Consider the following 16,641-nt stretch of genomic DNA (forward strand, 5'->3'; position numbering starts at 1 on the left):
AAATGTGCAAAATATGGAAGATAATATTGGCGAGCTACAGGAACAGATAGACGTGAGTGCATGATGTGTTGATAGTTCACTTTTAGTTTAAAAAGATCAGGACAGATTACAAAATGTCACTATTCCATTTTCTTTGCAAACAAACTTATGCTTTGACTCTTAACACCAGCTCTTGTTAAATCTTTGTCCTGGCTCTTGGCTCCGATTAATTTTCATTCAATGAAGCAGCAGAAATTTTCAGCTCCCAGCTCTCTGCGATCTCAACTCCTATTGTTTTATACTCACTCTCTCGCACAGAGAGAGAGAGAGCGTGCCTCTCTCACTCTGTCTCGCATGCGCTGTCTCTCCTGACCATCCTCTCTTTTTGAGTGGCACGGTGGCTCACAGCACTAGAGACCCAAGTTTGATTCCAGCCTCTGGCAACTTTGTGTGGAGTTTTCACATTCTACCCGTGACTGAGTAGACTTGCCCCAGTGCTCTGGTTCCCTCCCACAGTTTGGCCATGTTAATTACCGTACTGTCTCAGGATGTGCAGCCTAAGTGAGTCAGCCACAGCGTTACAGGGATAGGCTGTGGGGGTGGGTCTGGGTGGGTTGCTCTTCAGAGGGTCGGTGTGGACTCGATGAACCGAATATAAAGCTTCCACACTTTAGGGATTCTGTCATTGTATTGCAAAATTAACTCGAGCTGTCAGTTCCTGATTTTAAAAAAAAATCCATTTCTGACACTCATTTGATTAGGTTTAGATTCCCTACAGTGTAGAAACAGGCCCTTCAGTCCAACAAGTCCACACCGACCCTCCGAAGAGTAACCCACCCGGTCCCATTTCCCTCTGATTGATACACCTAACACTACGGGCAATTTAGCATGGCCAATTCACCTGACCTGCACATCTTTGTACTGTGGGAGGAAACCAGAGCACCCAGAAGAAACCCACACAGACACTGGGACAATGTGCAAACTCCACATAGTCACCCAAGGCTGGAATTGAACCTGGGGCGCTGGCGCTGTGAGGCTGCAGTACTAACCACACCTTTAGAATCTTCTGTCTCGTTCCAAGTTCTAGCTTCTTAGAAATCTCTGGTTGGACATTAATTCCACTTTACTTCTCCACTCCCATTCCAACTCTCTGTGCCCATTCATTCAAATCTCTGGCCTCACTCTAATCTGCAGCTTCTCTCCAGATAGTCTCCCTCCAGCTATTCTCAATTAAAGAGAAAATCCATTAAATGTTCACCACTCACTTTGTGTTCCCCATCACAAGAATTTCAGATTTAGTTGTGTTGTAAAGCTGGTGTTTGTCTTGCTTGCTTTTATTGGTCAGAGTATTGAGTACAGGAATTGGGAGGTCATGTTGCAACTGAACAGGACATTGGTTAGGCCACTGTTGGAATATTGCGTGCAATTCTGGTCTCCTTCCTATCAGAAAGATGTTGTGAAACTTGAAAGGGTTCAGAAAAGATTTACAAGGATGTTGCCGGGGTTGGAGGATTTGAGCTATAAGGAGAGGCTGAACAGGCTGGAGCTGTTTTCCCTGGAGCGTTGGAGGATGAGGGGTGACCTTATAGAGGTTTACAAAATCATGAGGGGCATGGATAGGATAAATAGGCTTTCTCCACACTTTCTCCAGTGTGAGGGCGTCCAAAATAGATGGCATAGGTTTCAGGTGAGAGGGGAAAGATATAATTGGGATCGAAGGGGCAACCTCTTCACGTAGAGAGTGGAATGAGCTGCCAGAGGAAGTGGTGGAGGCTGGTATAATTACAGCATTTAAAAGGCATCTGGATGGGTACATGAATAGGAAGAGTTTGGAGGGATATGGGCCAAATGCTGGCAGGTGAGACTAAATCTGCCTAGGATCATAGAATCCTTACAGTGTGGAAACAGGCCATTTGGCCCAACAAGTCCACGTTGACCCTCTGAAGACTAACCCACCCAGACCCATTCCCCTACATTTACTCCTGACTAATGCACCTAACCTACACAACCTTGAACACTGGGCAGTTTAGCATGACCAATTCACCTAACCTGCCCATCTTTGGATTGTGAGAGGAAATTGGAGCACTTAGAGGAAACCCACTCAAATACGGGGAGAATGTGCAAACTCCACACAGACAGTTGCCCAAGGTTAGAATTGAACCCAGGTCCCTGGCGCTGTGAGACAGCAGTGCTAGCTACTGTGCCACTAGGATATCTGGTCGGCATGGATGAGTTGGACAGAAGGGTTTGTTTCTGTGCTGTGTATCTTGATGACTCTAAGTGTAGTGTGAAAAATTTGACAAAATATTTTTTTTCTTTCAACAATACATAGTGGCAAATGACAATTGCTTGTGTACCCACGCCACACAGAGCTGAAGCAGTTTAAAAAGGTGGCTCACCATCATATTGTCATATGGGACTGGACAATAAACTCAGGCCTAGTCAGCAACTCCCATCTGATAAATAAACCAAAAAACTATTGAGTAAAGGAGAAGCTGGAAGTGCTGCTGTCCCTTTACAGCTGTTCCTGTTTGTTTCTTGTCTCCTGCAGGGACTGGGATGATCCCCGATTGTTTACACTGACCGCACTGCGTAGGAGAGGCTTCCCTCCAGAGGCAATCAACAATTTCTGTGCGAAGGTGAGGTGTTCGATGTTATTAGATACCTGCCCTGCTTACCTGTTTACAACTTGAGTTACCACTGCTGTTTGAATGCACTGGAGGCTGCATGATCGAGAAACTCAGGCTGAGGAAAAGTGAGGAATGCAGATGTTGGAGAGTCAACGTCAAAGTGTGGTGCTGAAAAAGCACAGCAGACTGGCAGTATTCGATGAGCAGGTGAGTCAGTGGTTCGGGCATAAGCTCTTCATCAGGAATGTCATTCCTGGTGAAGGGCTTATGCCCGAAACGTTGACTGTCCTCCCCCATGGATGCTGCTTGATCTGCTGTGCTTTTCCAGTGCCACACTTTTCGACTCTAGCTCAGACTGCTGTCAGGCACAATTTGGAATTGCCATTGTCAGCAACAGTGGTAGGGTCTGTTCATTTTGCCTTGGGATATTCTTCTAATTGATTTCTAGCCCCCAGATTGAGGTGATTTGGCCTGAAGAAAATAGGAGCAGGTGTAGGCCATTCATCTGTTGAGCCCGCTGTACGATTTGCTATGATCAGGATTGATCCTCTTTCTTAATGGTGTCCCACACATTTTCTTTCCTAAATTTATTCAGTGACTTAACCTCCACAGCTTTCTGTTATAGAGCAGGTTCACCACTCTCTAAATAAAGAGACTGCTACTCATCTCAGGCCTAGCATGTGTCCTGAGACTGTGACCCCTTTTTCTGGTTCCCCAGACAGGGGAAGCATCATCTCTGCATCCAGTCTGTCCAGCCCTATGATACATTTCAGTGGGATCATTTTTCTAAACCCCAGGGAATGCAGGTCCAGTTGGCCATCATACATCAAATTTTCCATCACAGGAATCAGTCTGGTGAGGCCTAACTGCACTCCCTCTAATGACGACAAGTAAGTATATCTTTTCTTTGGTAAAGAGACCAAAACTGCACATAATACTCCAGGTGTAATCTCACTAAGGCCCTGTACAGCTACAACAAGACATTCTTGAATCTGTACTCGAATTCTATTACAATTAAGGCAATTTATCTTCCTAACTGCTTTCTGAGTTCTTGCTTTCAGTGACTGGTGTACAGGGATACCCAGGTCCCTTTGTACATCAACATTTCACAATTTATCAGCATTTAAATAATACTCTGCCGTTTGTGTTTTTCGTACCAAAGTGGACAATTCACATTTGGCCACGTTGTACTGTATCTGCCATGTGTTTTCTCACTCATTCAATTTGTCTGAAATCTCCTTGAAGGCTCATAATATCCACCTCTCCACACTCAATCCTGCCCAGTTTTGTGCCATCAGCAAACTTGGAAATGTTACATGTGAATCCCTCCTCTAAATCATTGATATATATTGTGAATAGCTGGGGCTCAGGTAATGATCCCCAGCTGCTCCCTTCCCCTCTAAAAATGACCCATTTATTCCTGTCTGCTATTCAAGTTTCAATCTTCCAGCTCAGCAAGCAAACCTACATCCAAATTTCAATCTGTGCCAATATATCACCAACAATCCCATGTGCTTTGGTACTACGCAGGAACCAATATGGGACTTAATCAAAAGCTTTCTAAGGATCCAAATGTACCACACCCACTAGTTTGCCTGTATTTATTCTCCTGGTTATGACCTTAAGAAGAAAAATCTCCAGTGGGTTTGTCATCATAAATCCTGTTGACTTTGTCTGATCCTATTTGTCACTTCTAAATGTCCTTTTTATCACACCCTTTATAATGGATTCCCTTGGCTAACTCATTTATCAGCCTCTGTTCACATTCTCTCCTTTTTTTTTAACACTGGGGTTACATTTCTATCCACCAATCTGCTGGAACTGTTCCAGTTTATAAAGATAAAAGTTTTAGAAGATAACGATAAGTACATCCACCATTTCTTCTTCGCACCCTGCAGTGGAGATTATCAGACCCTGGGCATTTAGCAACCTTCAATCCCAATAATTACTCAACTCTTTTCTTTTTTGAAAACAATACTAGTTTCTGTTAATATTGCCTTCTCTAATAGACGCTTGCTTCCCTAGCATTCCTGGAAGTTACCTCTGTTGCCTTTTATAAAAATAGAACTAAAGAAGTTGTTTATTTGCTATTTTCTTGTTCTACATTATCAATTCACCTGCTTTAGACTGTAAGGACCCTATATTTCTCTTCACTAATCTTTTTCTTTTTACATACTTGCAGAAGCTGTTACACTCTGCTTTTATGTACTTTGGAAGTTAAATCTCATTCTATTTCTCCCCTCTTAATCAATCTCCGGGTCCTCCTTTGCTGAATTCTAAACTTCTCCCAATCCTCAGGCTTGCTACTTTTCTCGCAACTTTCTAGGAATATTATTGCTCTTTTGATCTAATACTATCCCTAATTTGGTTTGTTAGATGTAGTTAGCCACTTTTCTTGTGGGTGCTTTAGCCCAAAGCGAATGTATAACTGATGCAATGCATTCATTCCTAAAGTATTAGTCATTGCCTATCCACTATCCACCTTTGTCTGTTGCAACTGTTTAACTATTGTGCTAGATTTAGAACCCAGGTTGGATTGGATTACTTCAGTTTCTTTTCCAGTAAAAAAATTTATCATGTTACAGTCACTTTTTCCCTAAAGGACTCTCACTTCAAAATTATTCATTGACTCTGTGCAATGAGAAAGGATTAATCTAGGAAAGTTTGCCCCTGAGTTGATTCCTTAACAGTTTGGTTAAAAATCCATCTTGTGTAACTTCAGGAATTCTTCCAACACTATTATTGTAACTGTGGTTTGCCCTGTCTATATGTAGTTAAAATCATGAATGATTACTTTTGCACTCTTATTGCATGCACCTCATATTTCCTACGTAGTTCCATCCCCAGTTTAGCTCAGTTCGCTGAATGGTTGTGTTGCAAAGCAGTGTGATGCCAATAGTGTGGGTTCAATCCCCACACCAGCAGGGGTTACCATGAAGGATTCTCCTTCTCAACCCCCCCCTCCCCCTGCCAGAAGTGTGGTGGCCCTTAGATTAAGTCAACACTAGTCGTCTCTCTATTAAGAGAGCAACCCTATGGTCTGGTAAGACTGTGGCGACTTGGCTATTGTTTGGCGAACTATCGACAATTCTTACTAATTTATTTTTACCTTATGTTTCTTCTTAGCTTCACCCAGACTGACTTACACTTCTATTGAATAAATGCAGGAGGTACTGGAGAAACTCAGCTGCTATGGTATGTCAGTTGATGGTTATTTTCCCTCTTTCTCCCACAGGTTGGGGTAACAGTTGCTCAGACAACAATGGAACCTCATCTGCTGGAGTCATGTGTACGAGATGTTCTAAATGAGACAGCACCTCGGGCAATGGCTATTCTTGAGCCACTGAAAGTGATTATTACAAACTTCCCATCCGACCAGGTAATATCTCTGTTACGTTGTTGGGCAGTCTGCTCCTGTTCCTCAGTACATGTTGCTCTTAAAATACAAACACCACCAACCCACTTCTTCTCCACGCCACACACCCCCTCCTCTGAAACCCAAGGGCATTCCAGTGATGCATTTTCAAGTAAGCATGTATTATCAGTAGTGTAGCAGTGTAGCGCTGCCTCCATGTTTTAGCATAGTTACGTGCCAAGAACCACATTGTAAGTGGACATTGTGTGATGTTTTTCAAACACTGCTGCTTTGCTTGCCAATTCTTCTGACTCCTCCATCCCCATGTGCCCAACCCATTAATGTCTCCCCACATAGCCATTCACCCAGCCACTCACCCTCTTCCCTAGTTGTCAACCTCCCAAGCCCTTTGTTCCCTTCTTTCTGAGACCCTGAGGATCCAGCCTTGACCACTCTGTACACCCAGTGTCTGTCTGTGTGCCTGTCTGCACGTGCCCATACTGATCGGAGCAGTAGGTATATGTGCATTGCTTCCTCAGGGCAGCAACTGTATGAGAATGTTGTGCTGCTTCTCCTCATGATACTGTCCTTTCTTTCCCTCAGCCACTGAAAATCTCTGTTCCAAACTTCCCAGCAGATGAAAATAAGGGATTCCACACGGTGCCGATCACTTCCACCATCTACATTGAGCAGTCTGATTTCCGGGAGGTAAGGCACTGCACTTGTGGGGTCTGTTTCTTGGTGCTGTGCTGACCCAAGCTCCGGGTTCAGCAAGTGATCGTGACTCGGAATCAGCTTTGGCTGTAACTGGGTGATTTGCTACGAGACTGCCTGGTCAGGCTGCAATTCTCCACGTGAGCACCATCCTTTCTGGTAATATGTTACATGGTGGCCTGGATCACTTGCAGTCCATGGGCTGAGATTCCTGTTCCTCTTAGGTGGTGTTTTCTGTATGCCACTAACATTGATCCACATTTGCTTTGTGTTCAGGCGTCAGAGAAGGGTTATAAGCGACTGACCCCTGAGCAATCAGTTGGACTGCGACATGCTGGCTTTGTCATCTCAGTGCAGAGAGTTATCAAGGTAAGTGTCTGTTGTCAGTGAGCGCAGGTACAGCTGGGGACAGAAATCATGGGGCAGTGGTATGCCTGATCTTAACCATCTCTCCCCCTCACATCCAACTCTCCTGCCTCCTTAACCCTTGTCTGCATCCCTGACCCTTGCCTATACAGACCCTCACCCCAAACTTCTCTTGGTCCCCTCCACTCCAACCCCCCCACCCCCAACCAAAAAAATCAATCTTTAGGTGCTCAGGATTGGGAACGATAGTCACTGAGGATTTGAAATGTTTATGGAGATTTACCGAAGCTTTTTGGCTTTTCTACTCTGTGTCTCTTTTAACAAAGCTTTTTGATTGTATGATGCTTCTTCCAACCGTGGCTTTGCAAACAATTACACACAACTGTATTGGTATAAATAACATTCTGTTGATGCTTTTCATCTTGGACTCTTCAGGACGATTTGCAAGAATACCAATTTAGGGAGAAAGTCAACATTTGTACAGCATGAAGGAAGAGTGTTCCTTATTGATAATGGATTCTGATTGAAGGAGTTGTTGCCATGGAGAATGCACTGACCAATGCTTTGGATTAGATTAGATTAGATTAGATTCCCTACAGTGTGGAAACAGGCCCTTCGGCCCAACAAGTCCACACCAACCCTCCGAAGAGTAATCCACCCAGACCCATTTTCCCCTAATGCACCTAACACTACGAGCAATTTAGCATGGCCAATTCACCTAACCTGCACATCTTTGGACTGTGGGAGGAAACCGGAGCACCCGGAGGAAACCCACGTGGACACCCACGCAGACAGTCGCCCAAGGCTAGAATCAAACCTGGGACCCTGGTGCTGAGAGGCAGCAGCGGTAACCACTGAGCCACCATGCTGCCCCCAATTTAAATGTTATTTATTTAAATGTTAAACCAGACAGGTTGACTTTAACTCGGAGCATTGCCCTGAGAAATGAGTCAGCAAAGTCCAGAAAAAAAACTCTTTTAGTTGCTGTTGAGTCTGTGTTCGTGCAGCGTGACAATTCCAATGGATACAAATTCGGACCTGTCATTCAGAAGGGCATGTAATTGATTGGTGTAATCATGCTTGTTAAGGATGACTGTTGCAGTCTGTTTGTTGTGTTTCTGCCAGGCACTTACATCGTGTGTGAAAATTGGACAAGTCATTTGGAATTCTAGAGTATGCGCACACTAGATCAGATAGGCAAACCTTCAGGGATTCATCATGTTCAATGGATGCGAGTGTGTGGTGAGATAGCTTGGAGTAGAGAAGTTCAAATTCAGCAAATAACTCTTTCCGTTTGATATAGGATGAAAGCAGACCAAAATTAAAACTGTGTGCAAAGGCAGACTCCATGCTCTGAGACAAAGTATGGTTAGAGAGATTTATGTGTTTAGTGGTATCCGTAATTACATTGCCAAACTACATCTGTCTAACTGAGTTTATAATGAGTGTTTTAAATGGGTACTGTTTACAATGTGATCATCTATTGAAGCAATTCAGTTAGATAAACGGATCATGTTTGAAATGGAATGGTCAAAGGAGCTCCCTTTCCTCAATGTCCTAACTGAGAAATTAGCTAGAGATTCTCTATTGTTGTCTATTAAAAACAGAACATTATTAGCCAGTATACATGCTGTGATACCAAGAGTTCCTTGCACATAATATTGGCCTTTTTAGCAACCTTTTCAGTAGAGCCCAGGCCATATGTTTACCATGAAAACGTGATGCTGAAATAGAGCACATCAAGGTTATCCTGCAGCATAATGGTTACCCTGATGACAGTTATTACTCACGGTATATCTCACAAACTCAGGAAAGATCCAAAGGTGGTTGCACTTGGTCCTGAAAAGTGTCCAGTCCACCTCAGATTACCTTGCAAGTGTAAGGTAACTCAGACGTGTGAACGATAGCTGTGTCACACTGCCGCAATATGCGAACTGAGTGGTGATTGTCACTAATAGGATGTGGCTGTCAAGGCAGAACAATGTTCTGTCTATCTCTGAAATCAGTAATGTAGAATATACGTTTTGTGCTGGTGTGATATCAGGAATGAAAGACTGACGGATCATATCAAAAACCATATCCCTTTGTTGTTTGCAGTAAGCAAAGTACCAATCCGCACATGCTTGCAAAACTCACAACAGTGTCAAACATTAGGTATGCTTCCACAATTGGGCAACACTTGTTGAATAAATCTGTGTGTGCAAAGACCTATGCTGACAATTTAGGATTGTCCGATTATTTCGCTTTCTGGTGCACTTACATATATTTGGCCCTCCTGACCAACCAGTCAACCTCTCTGGTTTAAATAAATCCTGGCAGTTAATTGTCAATCAGCTCTAATGCGTGCATTCTCCAAGGAAAGCCCACCAGCAGTCAGAGTTCACATACTAACCAAGTGGCATTCTACTCACATACAATAAATGTTAGCTTTCCCCTTGAATTGCTATTCTTGCAAAATGTCCTGATGAGTGCCAGACGTCTTTCAGCAAAACTAAAAAATTAGATTTCAGGTTGACTGATAAAGATTTGCTTGTTTTAAATTGAAGAAGCTCTCTGCCTCCCTCCTCCCTACCTTTTATCTTCTCCTGCTGAACACTCTCTGCATTCCTGAAGAAGGGCATGTGCCCGAAACGTCGAATCTTCTGTTCCCTAGATGCTGCCTGACCTGCTGTGCTGTTCCAGCAATAAAGTTTCAGCTTTGATCTCCAGCGTCTGCAGACCTCACTTTCTCCTCGAAGATTTCAACCTACTGCGAATCCTCTTACAAGGATGCCTTCCTTGAAGAAGCTCTCTGCCTCCCTCCTCCCTACCTTTTATCTTCTCCTGCTGAACACTCTCTGCATTCCTGAAGAAGGGCATGTGCCCGAAACGTCGAATCTTCTGTTCCCTAGATGCTGCCTGACCTGCTGTGCTGTTCCAGCAATAAAGTTTCAGCTTAAATTGAAATGAGCCATGCTTACAAGGGCCCAGCACATTAAGGGAAAGCAAAGTACTGGAAATACTTAGTAGTCAAGGCAGCATCTGGAGAGAGAAAAACAAGATTAACATTTCAGCTCCAAAATCTAACAGGGTGACTGACACGTGTGTGTCGGTGTGTGACTTTTTTTTCTCTCTCTCTCTCTCTCTCGCTCTCTCTTTCTCTGCATAGTGCCACCAGACATGCTGAGCAGTTCCAACACTTCCTGTTTCTATTGAATGAAAATGACCTTTTTTGCCGCTTCTCTAAAGCAGTCAGACTTCTTGCAAGTCTCTTGTTGTCCCTTTTCAGCAAGAAGCCCTGAAGCAGCTGCCCAGGTTCAGCGTGTCTGTGTAAACATGGGTTTCCGGATTATTCCCAGTTTCCAGGTTCTCTCTCTCGCATGCTCTCTCCACACACTCATTCACTTGCCCTCTCTCACTTTTGCTCTTATTTTGAGAAGGTGGGAAGGGTTTGGTTTGGATCAATGAGAAACCCATCAGCCACAGAATACCATTGAGAGTAAATGAGAAGATGGAAATGATGGGTTGCATTGGCATAGCCCAGGACAACGCCATATGCAGCATAGATGGTGGGGATCGAGAAGAACCTTCTAGGGTAGAGATGAGGCATGATACGAAGTTGTACTTTGCCTCACCTTGTGCTGTATCAACTTTAAACCAGACCTAATGGAATAGTCCAACATAAGGTCAAAAAAGGAAAGACCTGGAAATCTTATACATCCTATTCGGCCAATTACCACCCTTAGAGTCATTCGGCATGGAAACAGGCTTCAGAACAGTAGTCATTGGCTGGGTCACCTGTTAATTTGGATTAGATTAGATTACTTAGTGTGAAAACACGCCCTTCGGCCCAACAAGTCCTCACCGACCCTCCGAAGAGCAAACCACCCAAGCCCATTCCCCTACATTTACCCCTTCACCTAACACTACGGGTAATTTAGCATGGCCAATTCACCTAACCTGCACATTTTTGGACTGTGGGAGGAAACTGGAGCACCCGGAGGAAACCCACGCAGACACAGGGAGAATGTGCAAACTCCACACAGTCAGTCGCCTGAGGCAGGAATTGAACCCGGGTCTCTGGCACTGTAAGGCAGCAGTGCTAACCACTGTGCCGCCCAATTGTCTGCTTTGACTGGCTGTTTTAGACACTGACTATTCCAATTGACAGACCACTCAACCAATGGGCTTCGGTCTTGGTGATGGACATTGTCTGCAGTCCGTTAGACTGGTCTAGGCATAGAACACAGAACAGTACAGCACTGACTGAAAGGAGTGTTATGTCCCTAGAAGCAACCAGCAGCGTGGGAAGTATAGTTTCTCAATCAGAAGTTAAGAATCTTCCTGTCTCTTAGTTCCCATGTAGTAGTCTGCTCCCTCCTCAGTGCGCTGTGCTTATCAGCTGTGTTTATGCTGTATCATCCATAGGCCTCATACACTGGCTCCCCTTGGCCTGTAGTGTCTGTTGTTTGGGACAGCAATAATGTGAGGTTTGGAGGTAGGCTGGTCCTCAGGTTGGTTATAAATTACAGAAAGCAGACAGTCTAACTTGTTTAACAGTTTTCATTCGACAAGACTGTCACAACTCCTCTGGGGAGATTCAAACTGGTGGGATCCAATCAACAGGAAAAGTTTCACTTAATTGTATTTTGCACTTAACAGAATAAGAATGGGAAAGTGGTTGAGTTGGAGGCAACTTGCATGAAATCGGAGACATCTGAGAAACCGAAGGCCTTTATTCACTGGGTGTCGAATCCTCTCATCTGTGAACTACGACTTTATGAGAGACTGTAAGTTGTATCTGAGGGAGTGTAAATTATTCTTGTATCTTACTTAGTCAAGTCTCCTTTGAATTGAATTCAGAAGCTTTCAGCATTTCCTTTTATAAAAGGTGCTCATTCTAGCTTCTGAACTAATGTTTTCTCTTTGCCTGTTGTAAAATTAAATTAGATTACTTAGTGGAAACAGGCGCTTCGGCCCAATAAGTCTACACCGACCCTCCGAGGAGCAACCCACCCAGGCCCATTCCCCTACATTTACCCCTTCACCTAACACTAGGGCAATTTAGCATGGTCAATTCACCTAACCTGTACATTTTTGGACTGTGGGAGGAAACCGGAGCACCCGGAGGAAACCCACACAGACACAGGGAGAATGTGCAAACTCCACACAGTCAGTTGCCTGAGGTGGGAATTGAATCCAGGTCTCTGGTGCTGTGAGACAGCAGTGCTAACCACTGAGCCACCGTGCCACCCACGGTGTATCTCACAGCATAAACAATCTTTTGTTAATGTTTTAGGATACCTGCAATTGTCTGCTCTTTGATACACTGATTCAAACTCGTGATTTTGAAAATAGCAATATTTCATTGTTAAACAACTTCATAAGAAAATAGAGAAACACTACTTTGAAATACAAACTCTTCTTTAAAAGAAAATGAATTTAATATATATAAATCACTCACCTTTCATCACAAAACTCGAGGGAATACAACTGTGTGTACCATCCTTGTAATTTAATCATATTATCCCCAGTGTACTTTGAGTTAAATTGGAAAACCTGGTGCTGTTCTCCTTGGAGCATGGGAGATTTCACAGAGGTGTACAAGACTGAGAGGTTTAGGTAACATAGACAAACATCATCTCCACATTAAGGGAAGTGCAAAGATCAGGGGTTACAGTAGATTTTGGGTCAGACAGATAGGTTTCACCTTGCACTCAACAAGAGTGCTTTTTATAAAAACAATGGGAGAATTCAGCTGACCAACTTGTTCTGAGCAAGCTTTCCCACAACTGAGCCAGATGAAGTAAAACTTCTCCAAAATTGTCCCAGCAAGGGTCTGACGAAAAACAAGCAGTTAATGCCAGTCACATGATTTACACAAAGCCTTGTTAAATAAAATTCCAATGTCCACAGTTTCAATCACCTCTTTAAAGGAATCACTCCAGCTCTGTTCACATAACTTGATTTTTTCAGTCCTCAAAGCAATATTAAATTCAAAGTGTCTTTATGATGTTATTTTTGAACTGTTAGCTGTTGTCTGAAGTTGACATTAAATTCCTGTTATTTTGTATTTGCAGCTTCCTCCATAATTGTCCTGAGGACCCCAGTGATGTGCCAGGAGGTTTCCTGAGTGATATTAACCCAGTGAGTGTCCCAATGACTGACGCTTATCCAAGGTTACATTTCTGTTCCACTAGTGGAACATTCGGACTAGGATTTATTGAACTTGCAAAGTGAGCAGCGTAGGGTCCTTTGGAATGGTTTGAGATTAAAGGTAAATGGTGGTACATGTGTATGCCTTTGAAATGAACAGTTGGTAGATGTGCTGCTATCCTTGGGTGGACCGGATCATTCTGTGCTGGAGGCTTGAGGATTAGTACGTAGAACAGTACAGCCAAGGACCAGATCCATTGGTCCACCACGTCTATGCTGATCATGATGCATTCTAAACTAATCCCATCTGCCTGCACATGATCTGTATCCCGCTACTTCCATCTGTTCATGGGTCTATCTAAATGCCTGTGAAACTTTGCTTGTCTGCTTCCACCACCTCCTGGCAGTGCGTTCCAGTCATCCACCACCATTGTTGATCAAACACATTCATGGAATGTAGATGTAGTTGGCAAGGCCAGCATTTAACGTCCATCCATAGTGCCTTTGAGAAGGTGGGGATGAGCTGCTGCAGTCCATGTGCTGTAGGTTGGCCCACAGTGCCATGGGGAGAAAGCTTCAGGATTTTGCCCAGTGGTCCACCTGTGGCCTGATGGGGAACTTGCAGGGGGTGGTGTTCCCATGTATCTGCTGCCCTTCTCTTCTCGATGGAAGTGGTTGTGAGTTTGGAAGGTGCTGTCTGAGGATCTTTTGAATAATTTCTGCAGTGCATCTTGTAGATAATACAGTACACATTGCTGCTACTGAGCATTGGGGATCGAGGGAGTGGATGTTTGTTGATATAGTGCAAATCAAGCGTGCTGCTTTGTCCTGGACAATGACAAACTTATTGAGTGTTGTTGGAGCTGCACCCATGCAGGCAAGTGGAGAGTATTCCATCACAATCCTGACTTGTACCTTGTAGATGGTGGACACGCCTTGGGAGTCCAGAGCTGAGTTACTTGCTGTAGGATTCCCAGCCTCTGACCTGCTGCGTGGAGCCACTGTGTTTATATGGCAAGTTCAGTTGAGTTTCTGATCAATGGCAAGCTCCAGAGTGTTGATGGTGGGGGATTTAGTAATGGTGATGTCATTGTATGATCAGATTCTTGATGAAGGGCTTATGTCCGAAACATCAATTCTTTTGCTCCTCGGATGCTGCCTGACCTGCTGTGCTTTTCCAGCACCACACTATCGACTCTGATGTCATTCAATGTCAAGTATGATGGTTAGATTCTCTCTTGTTAGAGATGGTCACTTTTGTGGCACAAACATCATTTGCCATTTGTCAGCCCAAACCTGGATGTCTTGCTGCATTTGGACATGGTCCTCTTCAGTATCTAAGTCACAAATGGTGTTGAACATAGTGCAGTCATCAGAGGTATCCCCACTTCTGACTTTATGATGGAGGGAAACTCATTGAAGCAGCTGAAGGGGTTTGTGTTTCAGACACTACCTTGAAGAACTCCTGCATCGATGTCCTGGAGCTGAGATGTTTGATCTCCCAAAACAACAATCTATCTTTGTGTCAGATAGACACCAACCACTGTAGAGATTTCCCCTCACTCCCCCTCATTCCCATTGACTCCTGTTTTGCTAATGCTGTAAACAGAATTGCTGGAGTTTTTCAAGAATACTGAAGAAGCTCATGATATCTTTTGATGAGGTGACAGAGGGGATTGATGTGGTTGACATGTACATAATTTCCAACAATAGTGGGCCTCAGAACTAGCCTGCCAGCAAAGCTAAAGCCCATGAAATGGAAAGAACAGTGGGTTCATGGATATGAAGTTGGCTGAGTGACAGGAAAAAGAGAGTAGTGATGAATGGCTGTTTTTGGATTGGAGGTGGGATTGCCAGGGCTCTGATCTATATCAGTGACCTAGATTTGGGTTTCTTGGGCATAATTTCAAAATCTATAGAGAACCAAATGTGAGAAGGATGATGGAAGGTAGGTGGAATGATCAGAATGAGGCAGATGAAATTTAATGTAAGGAAATGTGAAGTGAAGCATTTTTGTAAAATGAATGGAGAGAGGCAATATGAAATAAAGTGCAGCAAACCTTTTATTAATCAGCATCCTTGTATTGGTTGATCAAATATTCCGGTTATTAGGGGTTCCAGGTAATCATTGTAAAAACACACACTAAATAATGAAAACAATGCAGGGCAAATGCAGACCACTGTTACACTTACAACATAAACAAAGAGAACCTTCTCATTTAAACCCTCAACTGACTCCTTGTACGTCGCAGAGATTGTGATAATACAGTAAGTTTTGTGGTGTTTGAGGTGTATAATTTTTGCCAATTTATCGAGAGTCGCAGTTTGTAAGGTACAGATTAAATAGTGTTTGCTGTTTGTAATTCTATGAGCTGCAGGAGCAATGAGACATAGGGGTATGTGTGAACAAATTATTGAAGATGGTGAGACAATTGAGAAATGGCTGAAGAAGGTATGTGAGATTCAAGGCTTCGAGTCAAGTGCAAGGACATTTTTATAAAGTTTATCAAAAAAGTACAGGTCTGACTTCATGGCGTGCTGTATCTGCATTCTATGTTTCTGGAAGAATGTAAAGGATTTGGCGAGTTTTTATTTATGAGGTGTCGGCATCACTGGCAATGTCAGTGTTTGCAGTACTGCCCATCCCTAATTGCACTGGACAAAATTATGATCAGCTGCAGTGTGGAAACTCCCACATGCTGTAACAGAGGGTGTTTTATATGATCACCATCACTTGGCTGTATGTGGGAGTAACTGTGTGCAAAAGCAATAATTAATTGATTGTAAAGTGCATTGTGATGTCCTGAGGATGTGGGCTAGAACTATAAAAATCCAAAATACCTGTTCCTGAACATTTTGAAAATGCTTCAGATACTTCTCTCAAATAAAAGTCTCAGAAAACAACTCGGTCATTTCTCTTTCTCTAGAACTCCCTGAAGATTATTGAAGATGCAATGCTGGATGTATCTGTAAAAAATGCCAAGGCATTTGACAAGTTTCAGTTTGAGCGTGTTGGCTACTTCTGTGTGGATCTGGACAGCACTGACCAGAAGGTTGGTGTAGTGTTTGTTTGTATCTTCATCAGGCTCACTAGTGGGGCTTCAACTGCACAATTTTGAGAAAGTGTCTTGTGAAAGTGATAATGTATTTATACCAGTGTCACTACTGGCCCCTCATTGTCCCCTCCATACATACGCACGTATATCCGTGGTGACATATGCAGCCAGTTAAAGTGCCCATTGGAGAAACTCACCAGTTTTCTACTTGTTTCATCAATTTGCATGGGGACCTGGAAATCAGTTTATGCTCAATTTAAAATCATTTCCTGTGTGTGTACCCCACCCCGAGCACGATCTCTGACTTATTATAGTTGGAGCCAGCCTCCCAAGATTCAGCAAATGCTCAGACTGTTTTCAAATTAACTCATGGGATATGGTCTTCGCTGGCTGAGCCCAGTATTTA

At 43.5% G+C, this 16,641-nt stretch overlaps 1 protein-coding gene across 1 annotated transcript in view; it reads left to right on the forward strand.

Annotated features, from left to right (window-relative positions):
• Positions 1-16,641, forward strand: part of qars1 (glutaminyl-tRNA synthetase 1) — a 77,055-nt gene that overhangs the window by 58,589 nt on the left and 1,825 nt on the right. Inside the window, exons 17-23 of the mRNA XM_087994020.1 lie at positions 2,531-2,618; positions 5,845-5,988; positions 6,568-6,672; positions 6,955-7,047; positions 11,686-11,813; positions 13,104-13,170; positions 16,107-16,232. Coding sequence (XP_087850146.1) covers positions 2,531-2,618; positions 5,845-5,988; positions 6,568-6,672; positions 6,955-7,047; positions 11,686-11,813; positions 13,104-13,170; positions 16,107-16,232 — 751 coding nt within the window. The remainder of the gene's footprint in view (positions 1-2,530; positions 2,619-5,844; positions 5,989-6,567; positions 6,673-6,954; positions 7,048-11,685; positions 11,814-13,103; positions 13,171-16,106; positions 16,233-16,641) is intronic.

This window comes from Chiloscyllium plagiosum, unplaced genomic scaffold (genome assembly GCF_037043375.1).
Source record: "Chiloscyllium plagiosum isolate Xiang-an unplaced genomic scaffold, Cpla_swu_hap1 HiC_scaffold_14, whole genome shotgun sequence".
In the NCBI taxonomy this organism is placed as follows: domain Eukaryota; kingdom Metazoa; phylum Chordata; class Chondrichthyes; order Orectolobiformes; family Hemiscylliidae; genus Chiloscyllium; species Chiloscyllium plagiosum.